General features: G+C 44.7%; 1 protein-coding gene across 1 annotated transcript; it reads left to right on the forward strand.

Moving 5' to 3' along the window:
- The first annotated feature begins 343 nt into the window (after positions 1-343).
- On the forward strand, positions 344-18,690 carry Gsg1l2 (GSG1 like 2). Its single transcript, XM_026390682.2, has 5 exons — positions 344-650; positions 11,563-11,610; positions 13,262-13,414; positions 14,700-14,811; positions 18,456-18,690. Exons 1-5 carry the CDS (start codon positions 344-346, stop codon positions 18,688-18,690), a joined length of 855 nt encoding a protein of 284 aa, XP_026246467.2.
- Positions 18,691-19,118: the final 428 nt, after the last annotated feature.

Here is a 19,118-nt window from a genome sequence, read left to right on the forward strand (position 1 = left end):
AATGCCACTGAACTGCACGCTCCAAATGGTCAAGACGGTAAATTGTATGTTATGTCTATTTCACCACAAGTTTTTAAAATCAAGCACTGCCGTCCTGCACATCTCCATCCCGGGGAGGGCTGAAGGTTCAACCCTGTGTCCCAGTTCTGTGTTCATTTGAGTGTAGCCCTCTCCCGCCACCATGCTCACGTGGATGCAGCACACCGGAGAGCACTCTGATTTCCCAGGGGACCTGAGGGGACTGTCAGGACGCCAGATGGCAGGGCTGAGGAGTGGGGACCATGATAAAGAGGGGAGGAACTGGCCCCACAGCTCAGCCTGCAGCCGAGCACCTCATTCAGTCATGGACAGGGCCAGGCAGCAGCAGGCACTGACCCTCCTCCCCATCTGCCTGGCCTTCGCCCTCTCCCTCACCGCTGTGAGCAGCAGCTACTGGTGTGAAGGGGCACGGAAGGTCACGAAGCCGCTGTGCCTCGACCAGCTGCACGGGAAGAATTGCATTCACTTCAGACGGCCCAACAGCAGCTATGGCACCAAGGACGAGAGCCAGGTGGTCCTGTATATTTGGGAAATAGGGGACGATAAATTTATTCAGCGCCGGCTCCACGTGGGGCTCTGGGAATCCTGCGAGGAGAACCTCAACAGCACAGGTGAGCTCGGTCTGCAGGGTCCCAGGGGGCACAGGTGCAGGATGGTGGCCACAAGGGGGTGCTCTGGAGCCAAGTCACCTGGGTTTGCATCTTGGCTGTGCCATAGATTGTCAATGCTTTCTTAAACAATGTCCTCTGACCCTCAGGTTTCTCATCTATAACATGGGAACGGTGGCAGTACTTATCTCAGGAGAGTTATTGAAAAGTTTGAATGACGAGATTCATATATAGTTCTTGCAACAGTGCCTGACACCTTTTAAGTGATTATTGAACATTAGCTTTTACCCTTTGTCGTTGTCACCCAATCCCTAGAGGATCAAAGGTTGGACCCACCCAACCCTAAACTACATCCCTGATATTTCTCCTGTACTTTTAAGGGGTCTTGGAACAGAAGGTTCTCTTCAAAAACAGACTTATACATCCAGGCGCAGTGGTGTGTGCCTAAGATCCCAATGACTTTGGAGGCTGAGGCAGGAGGATCTCAACTTCAAGGCCAGCCTGAGCAATTGAGCGAGACCCTCAGCAACTTAGCTAGATGCTGTCTCAAAATAAAAAGCAAAAAGGACTGGGGATGTTGCTCAGGGGTAAAGTGACTGGGATTCAGTCCCGAGTACTATTAAAAAACAAAATAGACTTTTACAATCATGGGAGCATCTCCCACATCATCTACCAAAGCATGATCCTTAACAAATTAGACGCTTATCTCAGGTACTCCTTGAAATAACCCTGCAAGGCATATATTATTCCTCAGCTCATAAACAAGGAAACCAAGGCTCAGAGAGTTTCAGCTTGCACAGCTGTTAAGACTACTCCCTCGGCTATTAAGATTACTGCAGGGGCCTTCCAACTCCTCTCTTCATGGGTAGTGCTATCTTTCTATAAGGCCATAAAGTTCTTAGCTCAGTGATCAATTCCTATGATGCTCCAATGATGGTAAAAGTCTGGGGCAGTTTTGTTTTGTTTTGTTTAACTTTAGAGATTTAAAAGGTTTTGGGGTTTTGTTGTTGTTTTGTTTTTTGTTTTTGTTTTTTTGGTTTTTTTGGTACTGTGGATTGAACCCCCAGGGGCACCTTACCGTAAAGGTCTTGTAGAAGGACAGCACTACCTTTATGGTCAAATGCAAGAGGTCTGTGACCCTAATCCTCAAGGATTCCCAAGACAATCCCATATTTTGAGGTTGGCAACAATAGACACCAAATCCATAGACAAATTACTTGGAAGCTTCTACTCCCTTTTTCAAGTCCCCCTCTGAGGACTGCCTACTTCTATTTCCATAGCTATATGTAAAAGGCCACACCCGTTATCAAATGTTGGTGTGAACCAGAATCACCCAGGTACCAAGCCCTGGAGGTTCTAATTCCATAGGTTTAGGGTGGGTCCAGAAACATGCATTCTTTTTTTTTAAAAAAAAAGTTTTAACCAAAATGACATTTTCTCATAGATAAGAGATCAATTCATTTTGAAAGGCTTATAAGAAAAACCATCAGTCCCTAATCCTTCCTCATTACTTAGTCCTACCCTTCAAGAGAAGCCGCCTTTAACTTGATTGTTTCATTTTGGACATTATTTATTAAGTTTCTGTAATAATAAAAAAAAACCTTAATTCTCTCATACTACAACGTCCCACATATCTCTGCCATCTTCCTTCATAAAATATTACTGTTCTATTTAAATTGGTAAAGCAATAACTCATTTTTGGCTGTACAGATATTGTTCACTCTACAATCCTGGATGGAGTTTTGATTACGTTAATTGTTGACTTTGGCTTTTCCTGGGGTTTCTCATTGCCTTTTCTTTTCCCATTCTCATAGTGTTAGTATTTTTATTCTACTCAATTCTCTCTTTTATCTAGTGGTATTAGTCTTTCTAATAAGCTTCCCTGGTGATTTTGACACACACTCAAATGAGGGAAGCAAGTTCCAAGGCACAGAAAAGTTCACTGGCAAGAGGAGTTTTGGCGCAGTGTGGAGGAACTTCACTACAAATCATTTAGGCATTGGCACAGGGGTAGGCAAGTGGAGGTTACAGAGGTAAGGGAGTTGAGAGCTCAGGACCCAGTGGGAGAGAGCTAAGATCCGAGTGAAACAAGGAAGAACATGGATGGTTATGAAGAAGGCTCACCTGTGCTAGGGAAATGGGAAGGAGGGAGAGCTTATTTACAGCTGCGGAAATGGGGAAGGCTTTGTAAAGGAGATGGCCTCCGTGCCTCGTCGGTGAGTGTGATTTAACAGATGGAGATTGGAGGTGAGGTCATTCCAAGAAGACAGCGACCCAAGGTCAGAAGCAGCAGAGCTTAGATACTGCACCAGAACAGGAGTGTTGCAGGGTTAAGAAGGAAGCCTCCGGAGGAACAGGAAGAAGAACAGGACTGGCGTGGCTCTTCCATGTCTCCTAAGGCAGCATCTGCTCCCTGCAACACAAGGTCACTGTCACTCTAGTGCAGGCAACTCAACAGGACAATGTTCCTTAGAAGAAGTCTAACTAGAGAGGCTCTGGGTGTCATGTCGCATGACTGAACACTCAGGGTCATTCCAGGTGAACTGGGCTGCACGAAATCATCACACAGAGACAGAGAAATGCCTTTTTCTTTGGGTCCTGTGATGGCTCCTCTGACCCTTAGGGGTCCATGGAGAGAGAGAGAGAGAGAGACTGAGGAGCATGTGCTGCACCCTTTTTTGGGGAGAAGCCATTCAAATGAGGCAAGGGATACAGTTTCAGGGGGTTGAGTCTAGCTTCAGCAGACTGACATCTAGGAAAGCCACACCCATCTCATGTGCTGAGTGGGGATCAAAGGCAGAGCAAGAGAAGGGGACACACAAAGGGAGGGTCCATGGAACATTCTATCCCAAACAGGGCAAAGGGGTAGGATTACAAAGGAATAAGTGAGTGTAGCTCAACCCCCATGGGTGACGCCTATACCTGGAGCCATGCCTTGCTATCTGAGCTGGGGTAATGCCCAAGTTACTGCGAGACCTGGCCCTATGATGCCAGACTGAAGGCCATAATTGGTCAGTGCCCCCGGGCATCAGGACTTGAAGGTTTGCACCCAGGGCAGCTGGGGATATAGCTCAGTTGGTAGAGTGCTGGCCTTGCATGCACAAGGCCCTGGTTCAATTCTGCATGGATCTAGACACTTGGGGAGGACTGGAAGCAGCTGTGTCACCTGGCCTCCTGCATATCATAAGGCACGTACCTCCCACTGTCACAGAAACGCTGAGCAGGTGGAGGGTATAAACTGTCCCGAGATTTCTGATAAAAAATCAACCAGCATGTGTGTGAGGTGGTGACTCTTCTCAGGGTAAAACAACAGATGAAAGTAGAGTTCAGAGATCTTTGATGCTCCTTCCTCTAGAGGAAGCCTCATGGCACTCCTGCCAACCCACAGAGAGTGCACACACGCACACACATCACTTTCACCTGGATCACACCACCTTCACCTGGATCACACCACCTTCACCTGGATCACACCACCTTCACCTGGATCACACCACCTTCACCTGGATCATACCACTTTCACCTGGATCATACCACCTTCACCTGGATCACACCACCTTCACCTGGATCATACCACTTTCACCTGGATCACACTACTGAGGGTTTTTCCTATATCATCAGAGACACCCACTGAATTCCAAGGAGGGCTGCTGTTCTCACTGGTTCATGTACAACACCAAGTAGAAATAAGGGTATGTCTCTTGAACCCTTTTTGATTGATGTGTGACTACATTTTTTGATGTCAGGACAGGAAAGGATCTAAACAAATGCTTCACTGTACGTTGCTAAAGATTCCCCCACAGAGGGCTGAGGGTGTACCTCAGTGGCAGAGTGCTTGCTTACCTAATGTGCGCAAGACCCTAAGTTTGATCCCCAGCATTGGGAGAAGAAAAAAAAAGTTTACATCACCGAGATGCCTCTTGAGATGCTCTTTATTTTAAAAAAGTAGAATTTGATAGACATATTTGGAAAATATTGCATTTTATATTTTCTTCTTGAAAATTCATAATATCCATTAGCATACCGAAATCTCTGTGAGAAAACTGATTAATATGACATATCCCAATGTTTTCCAATATATCATCTTTATTTTATATGTATGTGCATATCTGTTTGTTTGTGTGTGTTTGTGTGTGTGTGTGTGTGTGTGTGTGTGTATGTATTAACATTTGGCAAGACTGGTGGAGCACACTTTGAAAAAGGCTTACCTACGACAATAGAGTCATTATACAAATGGGAAAACTGAGTCCTGGAGGTACAAGTGACCCATTGAAGAGACTGACAGAGCTGGATGTGGAACTCTTTGTTCTGACTTTTCCTGCCCACCCCCCACCCTACACAAAACTCAGCTGAAGGGTAGCAGCTCTAATAAGTCTCAATGAGTCATGTTGTGCCCATCAACCTAAAAATCCTCTGCTGACATTTGACCCATTTCTGAGTCTAAGAAGGTCATCAAGTTCTCTAAATATTGCCCTCACTTTATCAAGAAGGAAGAAATAACGATATCTTCCCCAGAACACTTTTCACATCATTCCCCGAAGACATATTGTTACCTCTAGATTTCCCTAAAGCAAGAAGTTTAGAATTGATTTTTTCCTTAATAGAAAATAAACGGATATCAAACATATTAGAGGATAAATAAAAAGCTATATATCAAAAGGTGCAGACTCAAACACTTGTCTATAGGAGGAGATGATAAAAATGGGCGAAAAATCTGGGATGGCCAATACCCTTGAAATTTCCTGCTTCTGGTACTTGTGAACCCAATGCAGTCAGATCCTCTAATTTTTCAAATGAAATAAAATATTCGACCTTTTTTTAATAAAATGTCCCAATTTCAAAATGTCTTTGGAACATTGCATGAGCCCAACAAAATATGTTTGCAACAGAGTATAACCTGGAGTCCCCGCTAGAAAATACACTTTCCAAATATCTGCTATTTTATTGAGTTTGCCACAGGGTCTGGGAGATTTGGGGCATAAGGAAAAAAAAAGGGAGGGGGGAGGTTAGGTCTGGAGGTAAATGGAAAGGGACCCAATAGTGTTTTGGAGAGAAGGGCCACAGTTGCTCAGTGGAAGGGCAGCAGCTCTAATAAGTCTCAATGAATCATGTTGTGCCCATCAACCTAAAAATCCTCTGCTGACATTTGACCCATTTCTGAGTCTAAGAAGGTCATCAAGGTCTCTAAATATTGACCTCTCTTTATCAAGAAGGAAGAAATAACGATATCTTCCTGACTGTGAGCATCCAGCCAGGGAAGGAGACTCCTCAGCCCTGAACAAATCCAGGGTATCCTGGCACCCCCAGTTCTGCTGTCCCATGAGGTCACCCTGGGTGTCTTCCTTCCAAAACAGCCCCACCTGTCTAAAAGTTGACTCTCCCAGGATTATGGTTTAGATGTGAGGTGTCCCCCGAAAGCTCAGGCGTGAGACAATGCAAAAAGGTTTGGAGGTGAAACGATTGGGTTATGAGAACCCTGATCCAATCAGTGCATTAATCCACTGATAGGGATTAACTGGGTGGTGACCGTAGGTAGGTGGGGTGTGGCTAGGGGAGGTGGGTCATTGGAGGTGTGCCTTCGGGATGTATATTTTGTGAGCTGAGCCTGGACTCTCTTTGCTTCCTGGTGCAATGTTCTGAGCCACTTTCTTCCACCACTCTCTTCCACCATGATGTTCTGCCTCCCCTAGAGCTCCAAGGAATGAAGCCAACCTTCTATGGACTAAGACTTCTGAAACTGTGAGCCCCCCAATAAACTTTTTCCCCTTGAATTGTTCTTGTCAGGTCTCTTGGTCACACCAGTGAAGAAGCTGACTGAAATACCCAGGAAACCCTGACCTGGAGCACTATTTCAGGACTTCCACTGTACAAGCCACCTTCAATAGTTCTGCCTTTTCTCCCCCCAGACCTTTAAAGGGAGACCATTTCTTTGTTCCCATATTCTAAAACAAGGATATGAAATAAAAATTCCAGGTGGAGGCAATGCTTAGATGTTCTTGTCCTTAGGCCAGTCCTTGAACCAAGAAAATATGTTGATTTTAGATCCTATGCTGTTATCTAACAATCTCCAAAAGTTCAAGGAGAGGAGGACCTATGCACCCCAGATGGGAAGGCCGAGCTGACTGGGGATGGCACCGTCCAGCTCCCAGGACTTGGGCACCATCTCCTAGGGTTGGCTTGCTGTGCTGCTTGGCCACCAAGCGCCGCCAAGCTATGTAACACCCGTCTCTCTGGCTTCATGGGATTTATAAAGATTTTTCCTTTTAATCCTGCTGGCTTTATTCAAAAGGAACACCATTTCTGAGGATTCGAGTTAATCAAGGGGTCACTGTGGTCTGACTCTTTGGCCCCAAGCTACACTCACCCTTCTAAGCTATTGTGAATTCCCTTAATCTGCACGGCTGGCCTCCACCGGCTCTGTGCCCTGCCCCTGGCTCTGCTCCTGGCCTCTCTACTCTTTTGAAAAGGCAGCTCTCCTCAGAAGACAAGAGAGATCCTTACTCCTTGCTATGCTTTGGGCATGGTTTGAGTGTCCCCCAGAGTGTGGAAGAATGTATTAGTCTGTTTCCTGTTGCTATAACAAAACACCTAAGGTATTTTGTACTGGAAGCCTAGTCCTCAGGGTGGTGGTGTTGAGGCAGAGGAATCGTTATGTGGTGGGGCCTGACAAAGGGTCATAGGTCATTGGGGAAGCCACCCTTAGAACAGATTAGTGTATTCTGTGTGGGGCCCTGGGTAGTTCCTGAGAGATCAGGTTGTTATAAAAAGAACCAACCTTGCCTGAAATTCCTTGCGCTTCCCGTCTTGCCATGTGTTTATTCTCTCCCTCTTTTACATACACTTCCACTGTCTGCCATGCTGTGATGTAGACAGAAAGCTCTCCCTAGAGCTAAGCAGAAACTGCCACGATGCTCTGGAAACCACAAAACTGGAAACCAAATAAACCTCTTTTTTAATAATGTACCCAACCTTAGGTATTTTGTGATAGCAACAGAAAACAGACTAATGCATTCCTCTGTGCATTAGAGAGAGAGAGTGTGTTATACCAATACAGAGACCTTCAAATAACTCCAGACCACACAGTGTCATTCCAATTAAGCCTGCTCTCCAAAGAACAAGATAGTCAGAGTGATGCGCCCGTCTTCAGTTGGCCTCACATTTAAGCCAAAAAAATACAAAAGGGACATTTGGGGGTTTAGCCAATGTAAGCAAGCAAGTACAGAAGCTGAATTGGGCAGTTAATGAGACAATTCACTGAGTTCATTGGTATTTCCTACAGGACTTTCCAGGTTGGCATAGCAGCAAGCAAGCAGAAAGGAAGTGGGTCGAAATGACCCTAGTTGAGTACAAGTTAGAAAATGGTTACTAACGTCTAGACAATCAATCTCTGACAAGGTACACTGCCCAAGAAAAAGAGCAAAGAGAATGATTTTACGTTGCATAAGAATTGCTATGCTAGGTGACTATTAATGGGTACAGAGGTGGGGCTTTCCCATGGGAGAAGCATGTCTTACGTGATATGGAATTTCAGTGCAAAATGGAGTCTGTTTGGTCATTTCCCATATAGCCCAGCCCATAACAATAGCAGGTAGTGATCAGTGATGTAGAAAAAGGTACTGAGTCTCAAGTGGGAGAACCCTATTTTCTTTTTTGGGGGGAGGGGGTGCAGTACCGGATATTGAACTCAGGAGCACTCGACCACTGAGCCACATCCCCAGCCCTATTTTCTATTTTATTTAGAGACAAGGTCTCACTGAGTTGCTTAGCACCTCGCTGTTGCTGAGGCTGGCTTTGAACTCATGATTCTCCTGTCTCAGCCTCCCAAGCCACTGGGATTCTAGGCATGTGTCACTATGCCCATCAGGGAGACCCCATTTTCAATTCCTGACTCTACCAACCTATTTGAGTCTGGCCTCCAAATCTGTAAAACAGAGATACTTCTATTGGCCTTTGTCAATAATTAAACAAACAAGAATGTATCTGGTGATTTATAAAAATACTTTCACAACTTTCTTATTGGAGAACTTTTATTATTAGCAGTTTTGCAGATGAAGAAAGCAAGGCTCAGAGAGGTCAGGAAACTTCCTATGATTCCTGAATGTGGTAGAACTAGGCATAGAGGCCAGGCCTCTTAGATTTAAATGCCACATGGGCTGGGGATGTGGCTCAAGTGGTAATGCACTCGCCTGGCACGCTCGCAGTGCTGGGTTCGATCCTCAGCACCACGTAAAAGTAAAATAAAGATGTTGTGTCCACCGAAAACTGAATTCTCTCTCTCTTTAAAAAAATAAAAATAAATGCCACATGTTATCCACAGTCCCTAGGCTGCTCCTGCGGCTGGCTGTACTCACGGGGCTGTGGTTAGGATCTGATGAGGTGACATGTGGTGACATGAACAAAGAGTACTATATCAGCTCTAAAGAGCTCTTCCAGAGAGCACGGTGTGAGTGTTGAGATGTCCCCAGTGCCATGGGGACCTCCCTAGTTACATTGAGGGAACTCAGATGACTTTTTGTCATTGTGACCACGTATATCTGTCCAATTGCTAGACATTCAGGTAAAAAAGTATTTCAGCAAATGGTTTTCAGCATAAATGGCTTTTGTTTCTGTTCTTCCTCGAGCTTCGCAGAGGAGCCATGCTGAGGTGGAAGGGCGGAGGCCCGTGGGCGCTTGGGATAAACCTTAAGGTTCATGACCTTTAAACATGTACCTGCTCCTTCCCATGCACTGTGGACTCAATGGTGCTGTCCTCCCAAATTTTTATGTGGAAATCTTCATCCCAGGGCCATGGTATTGGATGGAGGGCCTGTAGGTGGTAATTGGGTCATGAGGGTGGAGTTCTCGTGAATGGTCTCTGCACACCTGGATGTGATACTGATACTGCCTTATGAGAACAGTCCAGGCGGCTGGCCAGCTGTTTCTGCCATGTGAGGAGACGGACAAGGAAGACAGGCTTCACCAGATCCTGATCGAGCCGCAGGCATCCTGATCTCGGACTTCCAGGCCCCAGAATGGAGAAGTCAATTTCTGTCATTGCTAAGCCACCCAGACTATGTGCATGTGTTACAGCATCCCAGAAGGACAAAGTCACCAGGTGACCCTGATGAGGTGCAGGTGAAAACTGGGTTATGCTAAGAAAGCAAAAAAAAAAAAGAGCTCTGTGGGAAGTCAGGTTGAATGAGGCAGGACACAAAAGCCCACAGGAGAAATTTCAGCTCTGCCAGAGGAAATAGCAAGCTATTGTGAGTTCTGGAACAGGAATGTTAAGTTCCAGGATTTTCTCCTTATAAAAGAAAAATGATTTTTCTGAGACCTAAAAACAATTCCCAAACTTCCCTTTGTTCCTGGAAACTTCCAGCAAAGATAGTGGACATGGGCTGGGGATGTGGCTCCAGCGGTAGCGCGCTCGCCTGGCATGCATGAGACCCAGGTTCGATCCTCAGCACCACATACAAGTAAGATGTTGTGTCCGCCGAAAACTAAAAAAAAAAAAATATTAAAAAAAAATTCTCTCTCTCACTTTCTCTCTCTCACTCTTTCAAAAAAAAAAAAAAGATAGTGGGCATGATCCCTGCACTCAGAATACTCAGAGTCCAGGAATTAGCGATGATAACTGCTAACCACATTTAAAAAAAAAAATATATATATATATATATATAATTTTGTTCCAATAAGGTTTCAGTGTATAGTAACTGTGATAGCAACTTCCATGTATCTCATTTAATGTTCAAAGCAAGGTGACTATGGGGTACAGTGAGCATTGAATCTATTTTAGAGGTAAGAAAATCATTCTTTTGAAGAGTCTTGAATTATGCCCCTTTACTTTCTTGGTTTGCTCTGCTTTAGGTCAAACTGAAGCAGATCCCTGTGTCCTGGGCACCTTTCTTACTGCCCTGGGTTTGCATGACATTGGGGATGTAGTGGGACAGCTGGGGTCCTCTGCACACCTGGGTGTGATACTGATACTGCCTCTTCCCGTATTGTCCTGTGCAATCATTTTTCCTCAGGTCCTCTCCCCCAGACCAGAATTTGGCTTCATCTGCACACCAAGTAGATATCTGTAGATTTGGTGTTTTCAAGGGGACTGCATGTCTAAAGCAGCCACTCAAGCTTTTCCATCAACACAGACAACATGGCGGCTGACACTCATGCAGAGCACACCCCATGCACCCCACCCTGCCCAGAGTATATGAATGAGTCTGGCAGAAGGTCTGAGGATACCTAGCACACACACACAATAACTCCTGCCTTTCTTTTACAGTCGAGAAAGTATGATGGCATACAAGCCTGGGTCACTTACTTATTAAAAGTCTTAGATGGTTCCAAATCTGCTCGATTTCACTTTTAAAAAATCATTAAAATGTTCATACTTTATCCACAAAAAAATGACTTGAGATTCATATCACAGTGGATGCTGTGATATGAATCAGAGCCCTTGTTCTTGTTTGCAGGATCAGTCTGGATTGGCTAAGTTATGCTGCAATAACAAAAAAAAAATCCCTTAAAATGACAGTGATTTAAATCAACACATTTATTTCTTGCTCACTCTATCTTTATTTTTCAGGTCAATATGGTATCTCCTCACTGTAGCCATTCAGGGACCCCGGCTGATAGAGATGTCATCTTGACCTGTGCGTCTGTGATCACAGAGACAAAGGAACAAGAACCAGTGAACAGTTCATTGGCTTTTAAAACTTCAGACCCCCTCATTTCTGTTCACAGTTCATTGTCCGGAGAAGGTCACATTGTCCAACCTGTGCTCAATAGGACAACGTTATCATTACATGTTTATGAGCATAAAACTTGTCTTCCGTACCACCTCTTTCTCATTCAAAACGAACCAAGGCACTCTAAGCGCTATTTGCCCCTAAGTGTCTCCTTCGACCCTACTGATGACTGCCTTCCCTTTATCTTATAGGTGAACGGTGTAGGAGTTTCCGGAGTGTAGTACCAACTGAAGAACAAGGTACTCATGTTCTGCCCACGGGCACTCCTCAAAATTTGAGCAATTTTTATTGTTCTATTGGATCTGGGGGAAAAGATGAGACAGTCATTTATAGTTTTCCCATGAAGTCACATCCAAAGTCCAAAACCACAGACCTCTCCACATGCCCCATAGCCCAGGAGAGCTGGAAAACATTAGAGGACCAACTCTTCCCCGGGGAGGACAAGCTCTGATTGGTAGCCTCTGCCACTTTCCCTGGAATCAACATTCCCATGGGGGGAAGCTCTCCATGCAGGCTGAAGTGGAATAGATGATCCCTGGCATGACCACTGCCTACAGCACGTTTTCTTCTCTAGGTCACTCGTTCAACTTGTCATTACTTTCTTCATATTTATTCTCCCGACTGAAAAAGAAGTTTCGTGGAGACATGGAATGGATCTCATGTGATTCATTCATCGATATGTCCTGCTACCTAACTTGCCCTACAGTAGGACTTTCACAACCAGTTTCCCTTCCTGTCCCCTTTACCCATTCCGCTCCACGTCCAACACAGTTCCTAAAAGCCTCAGGCAGGATCCCATCCAGAGGGTGAATGAGCTGCTTGCTCAGAACTAAGTGGGCTTGGGTATTTCCAGACAGGGCCCTATAGCTCTCAAACTCCTGTCCTCATGCTGAAGCTTGCCTGTCTTCAAGAAGGAAGAGGCAGTGTCTTCTGTTGAAATCAAACCAATGTGTGAAGTTTTGATCCGGGGAGCGGGATCCCAGTTATCTCTCGTGTCCTGCCCTGGGGTCTTGCTTAGTGTTTTCCCCTCCCAATTATGGTCAGTCTTTAGAAATATCTCCTCCGGGTCCTAGGAGCCCCCTTTATTTGCCAACTCTCTGAGGATCTGTGACTTTGACTCCAAGGAGTTGTGGTTTGTTTCACAAGTCACTGTGGTCTGGAAATGGCTTGAGTATGTCCACCAGAGATTCTTGTTTTGGAAGCTGGGCCTCTAGTGTGGTGACCTTTAGAGGTGATGAAGGACTATAAGAGGTGGGGGTGAGTGGGAGGTATTAAGGTCCTTGGGGCAAGAAAATTAATGCAGTTCTTGTTTGACCCTAAGTTTGTTCTTGTAAGATAGTTGTAATAAAAGAGATCGCTTGGTCCCTCCCCACCTCTCTTGCCATGTGATCTCTTCTTCTAGTACCTACTTCACCATGATGCTATCCACCATGATATGGTATAGCCCAGGGGTCTTTGCAAGAACCAGCCTCTTACATCATCTAAAACTGTGAGCTAAATAAACCTTTTTATTTATTATTTTTTTTGGAGGGAGGTAGAGTAACCAGGGATTGAACTCAGGGGCACTGGACCACTGAGCCACACCCAGAGCCCTATTTTGTATTTTATTTAGAGACAGGGTCTCATTGAGTTGCTTAGCCCCTTGCCTTTGCTGAGGCTGGCTTTGAACTCTCGATCCTCCTACCTCAGCCTCCCAAGCCACTGGGATTACAGGTATGTGCCACTGCACCAGGTCTAAGCCTTTTTCTTGATAAAGCATCCAACCTCAGGTATTTCATTATGGCAACAGAAAATAAGCTAATACAGAAGTGAACTAAATCAAAGGTTTGAACCTTTCAATACTTACGGGTTCTAAATGCCCAGCACTTCTGTCCTCCTTTCATTTTGCAGGTGTTTTATGGCTCTGCATTGGGGCTGAGGTCCTGGTTGTCTTTCTGATCCTGACAAGTGCCATCCTCCTGGGCTCTAGAATGAGCTTTCACAGCTGTGGGTTCAACTGGCTCAAGGTGGATGCCTCAATAGCCATCCTCATGGTATTCGCAGGTACTCTCCGGCAGCATCAGTAGAACAGGCAGATTCCCCTCAGCCTGCCCCAAGGGAAACACAATACTTCAGGCTGGGTGTACCCATTGCCAATAATAAGCTGACTCCTTCCTGTCCATAGCCAGTTCAGCAGAATGACCGTTCCCCTGAGTAAGTCACTAAATTAATTCCGTCAGGTAGAAGCATTGTTGCCTTGTGACTGATGAACAGAAAGGGGATAGGCAAAGACGGAGATGAGGATTTATCAGTATATCTTTGTCACAACCAGAGAAGAGGGTGCACCGGCTGTGAGAACAGAAATCATCTCATTTAGTGTGGTGGTCAGGCCTCAACCTATGGAAGAATCCTGCCAGGTTCAAATCTTTACTACTTAAGGGGCTGTGTTATTTAACCTCGATAAGTTAGCTATCATGGCTAGATTATATAGATTATAGTGATGACCAAATTAGAGAGCATCTGAGCATGGTGGCACATGCCTGTAATCCTAGAGACTCAGGAGGCTGAGGTAGGAGGGTTGCAAGTTCAAAGTCAGCCTCGGCAACTTAGTGAGACCCTAAGCAACTCAGTGAGATCCTGTCTCTAACCAAATTTTTTTTTCAAAAAAAGGCCTAGGGATGTGGCTCAGTGGTTAAGCACCTCTGGGTTCAATCTCTGGTACACACACACACACAGAAAGAGTAAATGCAGAACAAATTGGAAGCTTTTAAAAAATTGTTATCCAAATTGGGTGTCAATGTTTCATAAAAGTAAAGAACTACTTTTTTTTTTTTTGGTTCTACTTCTATTTTCTCTAAACAACCTTTAAAGCAACTTAATTTGGTCTCCTACGTGAGTGTATCCTCCAAGAAAGAACCCAGAACAAATTACTCCTTCCAGTTCTCCAGGTGGACCAAGTCTGTTTATAGTGTGTCCATCTAATTTGCACGTGGCTTTTGTGCTTGATGAGTGTAGCATCTTTCCTGAGTCTTATCAGAGGATACAGTGATAAAAATTCAACTTCTGGATCTTCATAGCAAAAAGCCAGGGCACTTGGAGACTCCTGCCCAGGTCCCAGCATCCACTGAGGTCCTGCCTGATTGTGATTCAGCCTCTTTCTGGATGTCTCTTCAGTTGCAACGGTAGAAATCAGATGCCACATGGAACGTAAAAGGATGTTTAAGCACAGATGCATCGTGAAGAACTTTGTGGGCACTAGAGAACTCCCAACTTCCCACTCATGCAAGGTAGAGAGCTCTTCCACCATGTTGCTTTCTTACGCATGGCTCACAAAGCTTTCCTTGTGCAGGGCTCCTGGGCATGGTGTCCCACATGATGTACACGACCATTTTTCAAATCACTGTGAACCTTGGGCCAGAAGATTGGAGGCCTCAGACGTGGGACTATGGCTGGTCATATTGGTAAGTTGTTCTGTCCTGGTGCTCAATCCTGGTGGATGAGCAAGCCGTGCACAGGAGTCTTGTAGGACTACTGACATGGGTCATGGTGCTGACACCTGCTACTCCTGTGACTTTGAGTTGGTTTTGTGACCTTTCTGTAGCCCAGTTTCCTTATCTGTAAAATGAGGATATCTGCCTTAAATAGTTTTATAGGGATTTGAAGAGGTTATGTTTGCAAAAATGCTTGGCACACAGCAAAGTCCCCAAGAAATGGAGACATTGTCTTTTAATTATTTAAACACAGACTGGCAGAGAGTGCCCCGAGCTAGAACTCCTCTTCAATGAGAGGAGACCCAGCCCCTGTGCCTAATGGAAAGATAAGGCTATGGCTTATCTGGAGGAGAACATGCCTGTGTTGCTATGATCCTTATGCTGCATAACTTATTAGGTTTAAAACTCTTCTTTGTCTTTATCTTTATCCCAGTCTGAAGATGTTAAGTTTTATGAATGCTTTTCTGTACAACTCCACCTGTTTATCACTTTAGGACTTCTCTCTGTACTACAGCCACTGGTCCCCAGGGGTTATCACCAGCCCTGGGCACAGTGAAGCAAAGACAAATTTCAGGTGGGTTCTTATCTATAACCAATTTGTATCAAGTTCCTGTTGCTATAGATGGAAGCAAATCCCAAACCACATAAGAATCTGAAGAATTTTGTTTGTTTTCAGCATCATTTGGTTTTGGTTTAGGTTTTGTTCCTATTACTTATAATTACTTAATTTTTAATAAAATATACATATGCAAATACTTTTCAGAATCAACTAATAGGAAGCACAACCATCTATCAATTCCATCCCCCTCCAGTTCCCCCAAAGGCCCCCATCTTCCTGCTTTCTTCTGAACTGGTTGCTGTTAGAGACTTCCCTTTGTCATAAGACTGCCTTTTGCCACTCATTTATATGTTGCAGTGCTATTTCCTAGGTCCCATTGTAGTACATTATTTATTGTATGTTCATGTTTTGTGGGAGCACATCCTTAAGTAGCTTCCTAAGAAAGGATTCAATGAGAGATCAATTTTTTTTTCCTTGCAGGTCTGGAAATGTATTTATTCAATGCTCTAGACTTGATTGTTTGGTGAAGTACAGAATTCTTACTCAATAATCATTTTTTCTTAGAATTTTGGAGACAATGATTTCTCATCTTCTAGCATATTGTTACTGTCCAGCATTCAATACCATTCTAATTCGTAGGTTTTTGTAGGTGGCCTGTTGTTTTCTTCTGAAATGTCTGGACGACGTTCCTTGGTAGGATTTTCTTTCCATCACATTCATTCTTCTTTCCTGTGAATATTCATGTCCTAGAATTCTGGGAATATTTCTTGTATTACTTCTTTGATTATGTCTTCCCTGCAGGTTTCTGTTTTCTTAGAACTCTTGTTAAGTAGTAACCTAACAAGGTCTCTTGAGTTAATTATCTCAATGTCTTATTGCTTTCCTTGTATTTTCCTCATATTTCCTTATATCTCTTTCTCTTTTTGTTATACTCTTTTGAAAAAGTTTCCTTTGCATGTCCTGTAACATTTCTATTGAATTCTTATTTGGAATCATTTTAATTACCAAGAACTCATCTTGGTTTTCTAGTTGTTCCTTTTTTCCTAGTATCTGATATAGCTTTACAGATGCAAAATCTTTTTATCCCTCGGAAGATATCAACCAAAGGGTTGTCTTTTGGCTTGCTGTTTCCTAGTATCTTGCATTATCTCTTTCCTTTAGAATTCTTATTGATTGATTGATATTTCCCCCCCTGTTCATTGGTGGGTTTTTCCCTCAGATTCTGGCATCCTTGACTGTCAAGTCATATTTAAGGATAATTGAAGCTCTCGAGCAGAACCAGAACTGATCTGCTTGTGGGCCCTTTTTGTATGTGATTGAGTATGAAGCCATTTTTTTTCCTGGAAATTCCACCTTGTAAAGTCACATGTGCTTGTTGGTTTGTAGAGGTTCTTTCTCTGCAACCACCTTGGAGGGGAACCACCCAACACCTAAAAGAAGAGGAATGAGTCTTCATGGCGGCTGATTTCTGGGGTTAGGTATGAGAAAGGCACTGGAGAGCTTCCCACTCCACATGCAGATTTCCATGCAACCTCCTGTCTGCAGATTGCCACTGTCCCCTACCTTCCACTTAGCCTGCTGTCTCTGAATCTAGAATCTTTCTTCCTTTCACTTTGTCCAAACAATAAAACTGAGCTCTCCCAGGGGCAGGAGGAGAATGTGATATGGAGGAGAACCCAGGGCCAACCATCCTAGTGTCAGTACCCTGACATTTTTGTGCTATATTTGTACCTGAAATTGCTGACCTCTCAAGGATTCGGTGGGGCTAATCCAGTAGACTTCCTGCCTTGTTGGAGCCGAGTTATCCCTCCTCCAGGTGCCTTCCATCTCTCCCGCCTCCTCTCCAATTCCCTTTGCCCTGTGTGTCCACCCGAGTGCATTAGCCTTCTCAATTCACTGGGTGTGGAGGGGAGCGCTGGGTCCTTGAACTCAGTCTCCCATTGAAACACAGAAGTCCCTCTCCCTGCCCTTTTTGCAGGATCTGCAGCACGTTCTCACATTTTCGGGGGCTGCAGCAGCAAATTGCCTAATGTGATCATGAGACACGTCGTGAAATCCCCCTCCTCTTTTCCTAAATTGTACCTAGTCGCACAGGACACACAGCCTTCCCCATAGATAATTGGTGTTTTTTTTCCCCAAATAATATTTCCCCACTCTCCGGGGTTATCTTCAGCTATGTTCATAATCCTGCCCCATTTAAATCAGAATAATGGACATCCACTAGTGGAAACCTTTGGTAAAGCCAGGCCCTACACAAGCCCTGAGGAATATCCCTGGTTAGCCACGTGCTTAGCATGAGCGGGCAGCAGAGCCCAGTAAATTGACCGCTGTCTCTTGGGTCACAGGGTCTGGAGCCAAATCCAGGCTGGCCCATGAAGGGGCGACTATAGATAAGTTACTCACTCTGTGTCTCAGCTTTCTCATCTGTCACGTGGAGATCTTCATTGTGCCCCCTTTGCAGGGGCTGCTGTGAGGTTACATTAGGTAACGCAGGGTTCACCATGACATCTAGCAAACAATGATAATATTAATTATCATTATCCACCCAGAAGCATGTCTGCTTAGCTCTGCATATCTGTGTCTTCTCTGAATTGGCCCTTTCTCTGTCACACAGCCCTTCTGTCTATCCCATAATCATGTAAACATATAAACACCCCTTTGGGGTAAAGCAGATGCTAATCATCATCTCACTCATTGAATGCCTCAAAAGGATACTGTGTGATAGCATGAGTATTAGTCCAGTTTTGCAGATAAGGAAACTTACACAAACCAGTAAAGCAACCAGTTCAAGGTCACCGAGACAGTAAGAGGCAGGGTCTTCTGGTGTAAACCCAGCAGGATGATTCCAGAATCGGTTCTGTCAATCCCTGGGCTCAAAAGCATATTGTCTGGTCTCTGGAATTTGTGATTTACAAAAAAAATAAAATAAAATAAAAACCAATGCAGGTCCAAATGGAGTAGAAGCAGGGGATGGCTTTTTACCAGGCTGACCCTCAGCAAGAGGCCCTGGAATCACAACCCCGCACCCCTTCCTGACTCTGCCTTTTGTTGACAGCTTGGCCTGGGGTTCTTTTGCCCTGTGCATGGCTGTGTCGGTCACGGTCATGAGCAGATACACCACAGCCCACCTGGAATGCTCAGAGAGGCAAAGGGTACAGAAGAGCCAACAGCACCCTCAGTATGGCTTCTCAAAACCTGAGACATCACAGCGTGTTTGGGAAACAGGAGCTACTCCCAGCCCTGCAGGGCACACCTTCCTGAATGTCCCAGGCAAGGTGTCCATGTGCTAGCCAGTGGCCTGTGGTGGCCAGATCTGCACATGGAGATAAGTCAGGTATTGTATCCTAAATGAACATCTCCGGGGTGGACTTCAGAAGACTAAGGTCCAGGTAACCCTCCATTTCCCATCCAATGCTTCACTAAACACCTTTGGCTCCAGCCTCTCATTCATGTTAAAATTCCAGTATCTTTAAGCGAAACAATTCTTACAGAAGAGATCAACCATTGACACTCTAGTATGAAGAAGCTCCTTCAGCTTTCCTGACAGTTTAATAAAGGTACCAAGGAAAGAGAGAACACGCAACCACTAGGAGGAAGAGAAGATGAAAAGTGAGAATGGCAAGTCTTTACAATGCATGCAAAATATGTAGCCCACACAGATTTATTGACAGAAAAGCCCAGAATGTTTTTTTCCCCCCTTCATTGGCAGAGAAAATAA

Source organism: Urocitellus parryii, chromosome 7 (genome assembly GCF_045843805.1).
Source record: "Urocitellus parryii isolate mUroPar1 chromosome 7, mUroPar1.hap1, whole genome shotgun sequence".
NCBI classification, from domain to species: domain Eukaryota; kingdom Metazoa; phylum Chordata; class Mammalia; order Rodentia; family Sciuridae; genus Urocitellus; species Urocitellus parryii.

Coding starts and splice junctions, on each gene's coding strand:
- Gsg1l2 (XM_026390682.2), top strand. CDS start 344: ATGGACAGGGCCAGGCAGCAGCAGGCACTGACCCTCCTCCCCATCTGC. Junction 651..11,562: donor GGAGAACCTCAACAGCACAG/GTGAGCTCGGTC, acceptor TTTATCTTATAG/GTGAACGGTGTAGGAGTTTC. Junction 13,415..14,699: donor CATCCTCATGGTATTCGCAG/GTACTCTCCGGC, acceptor TTCCTTGTGCAG/GGCTCCTGGGCATGGTGTCC.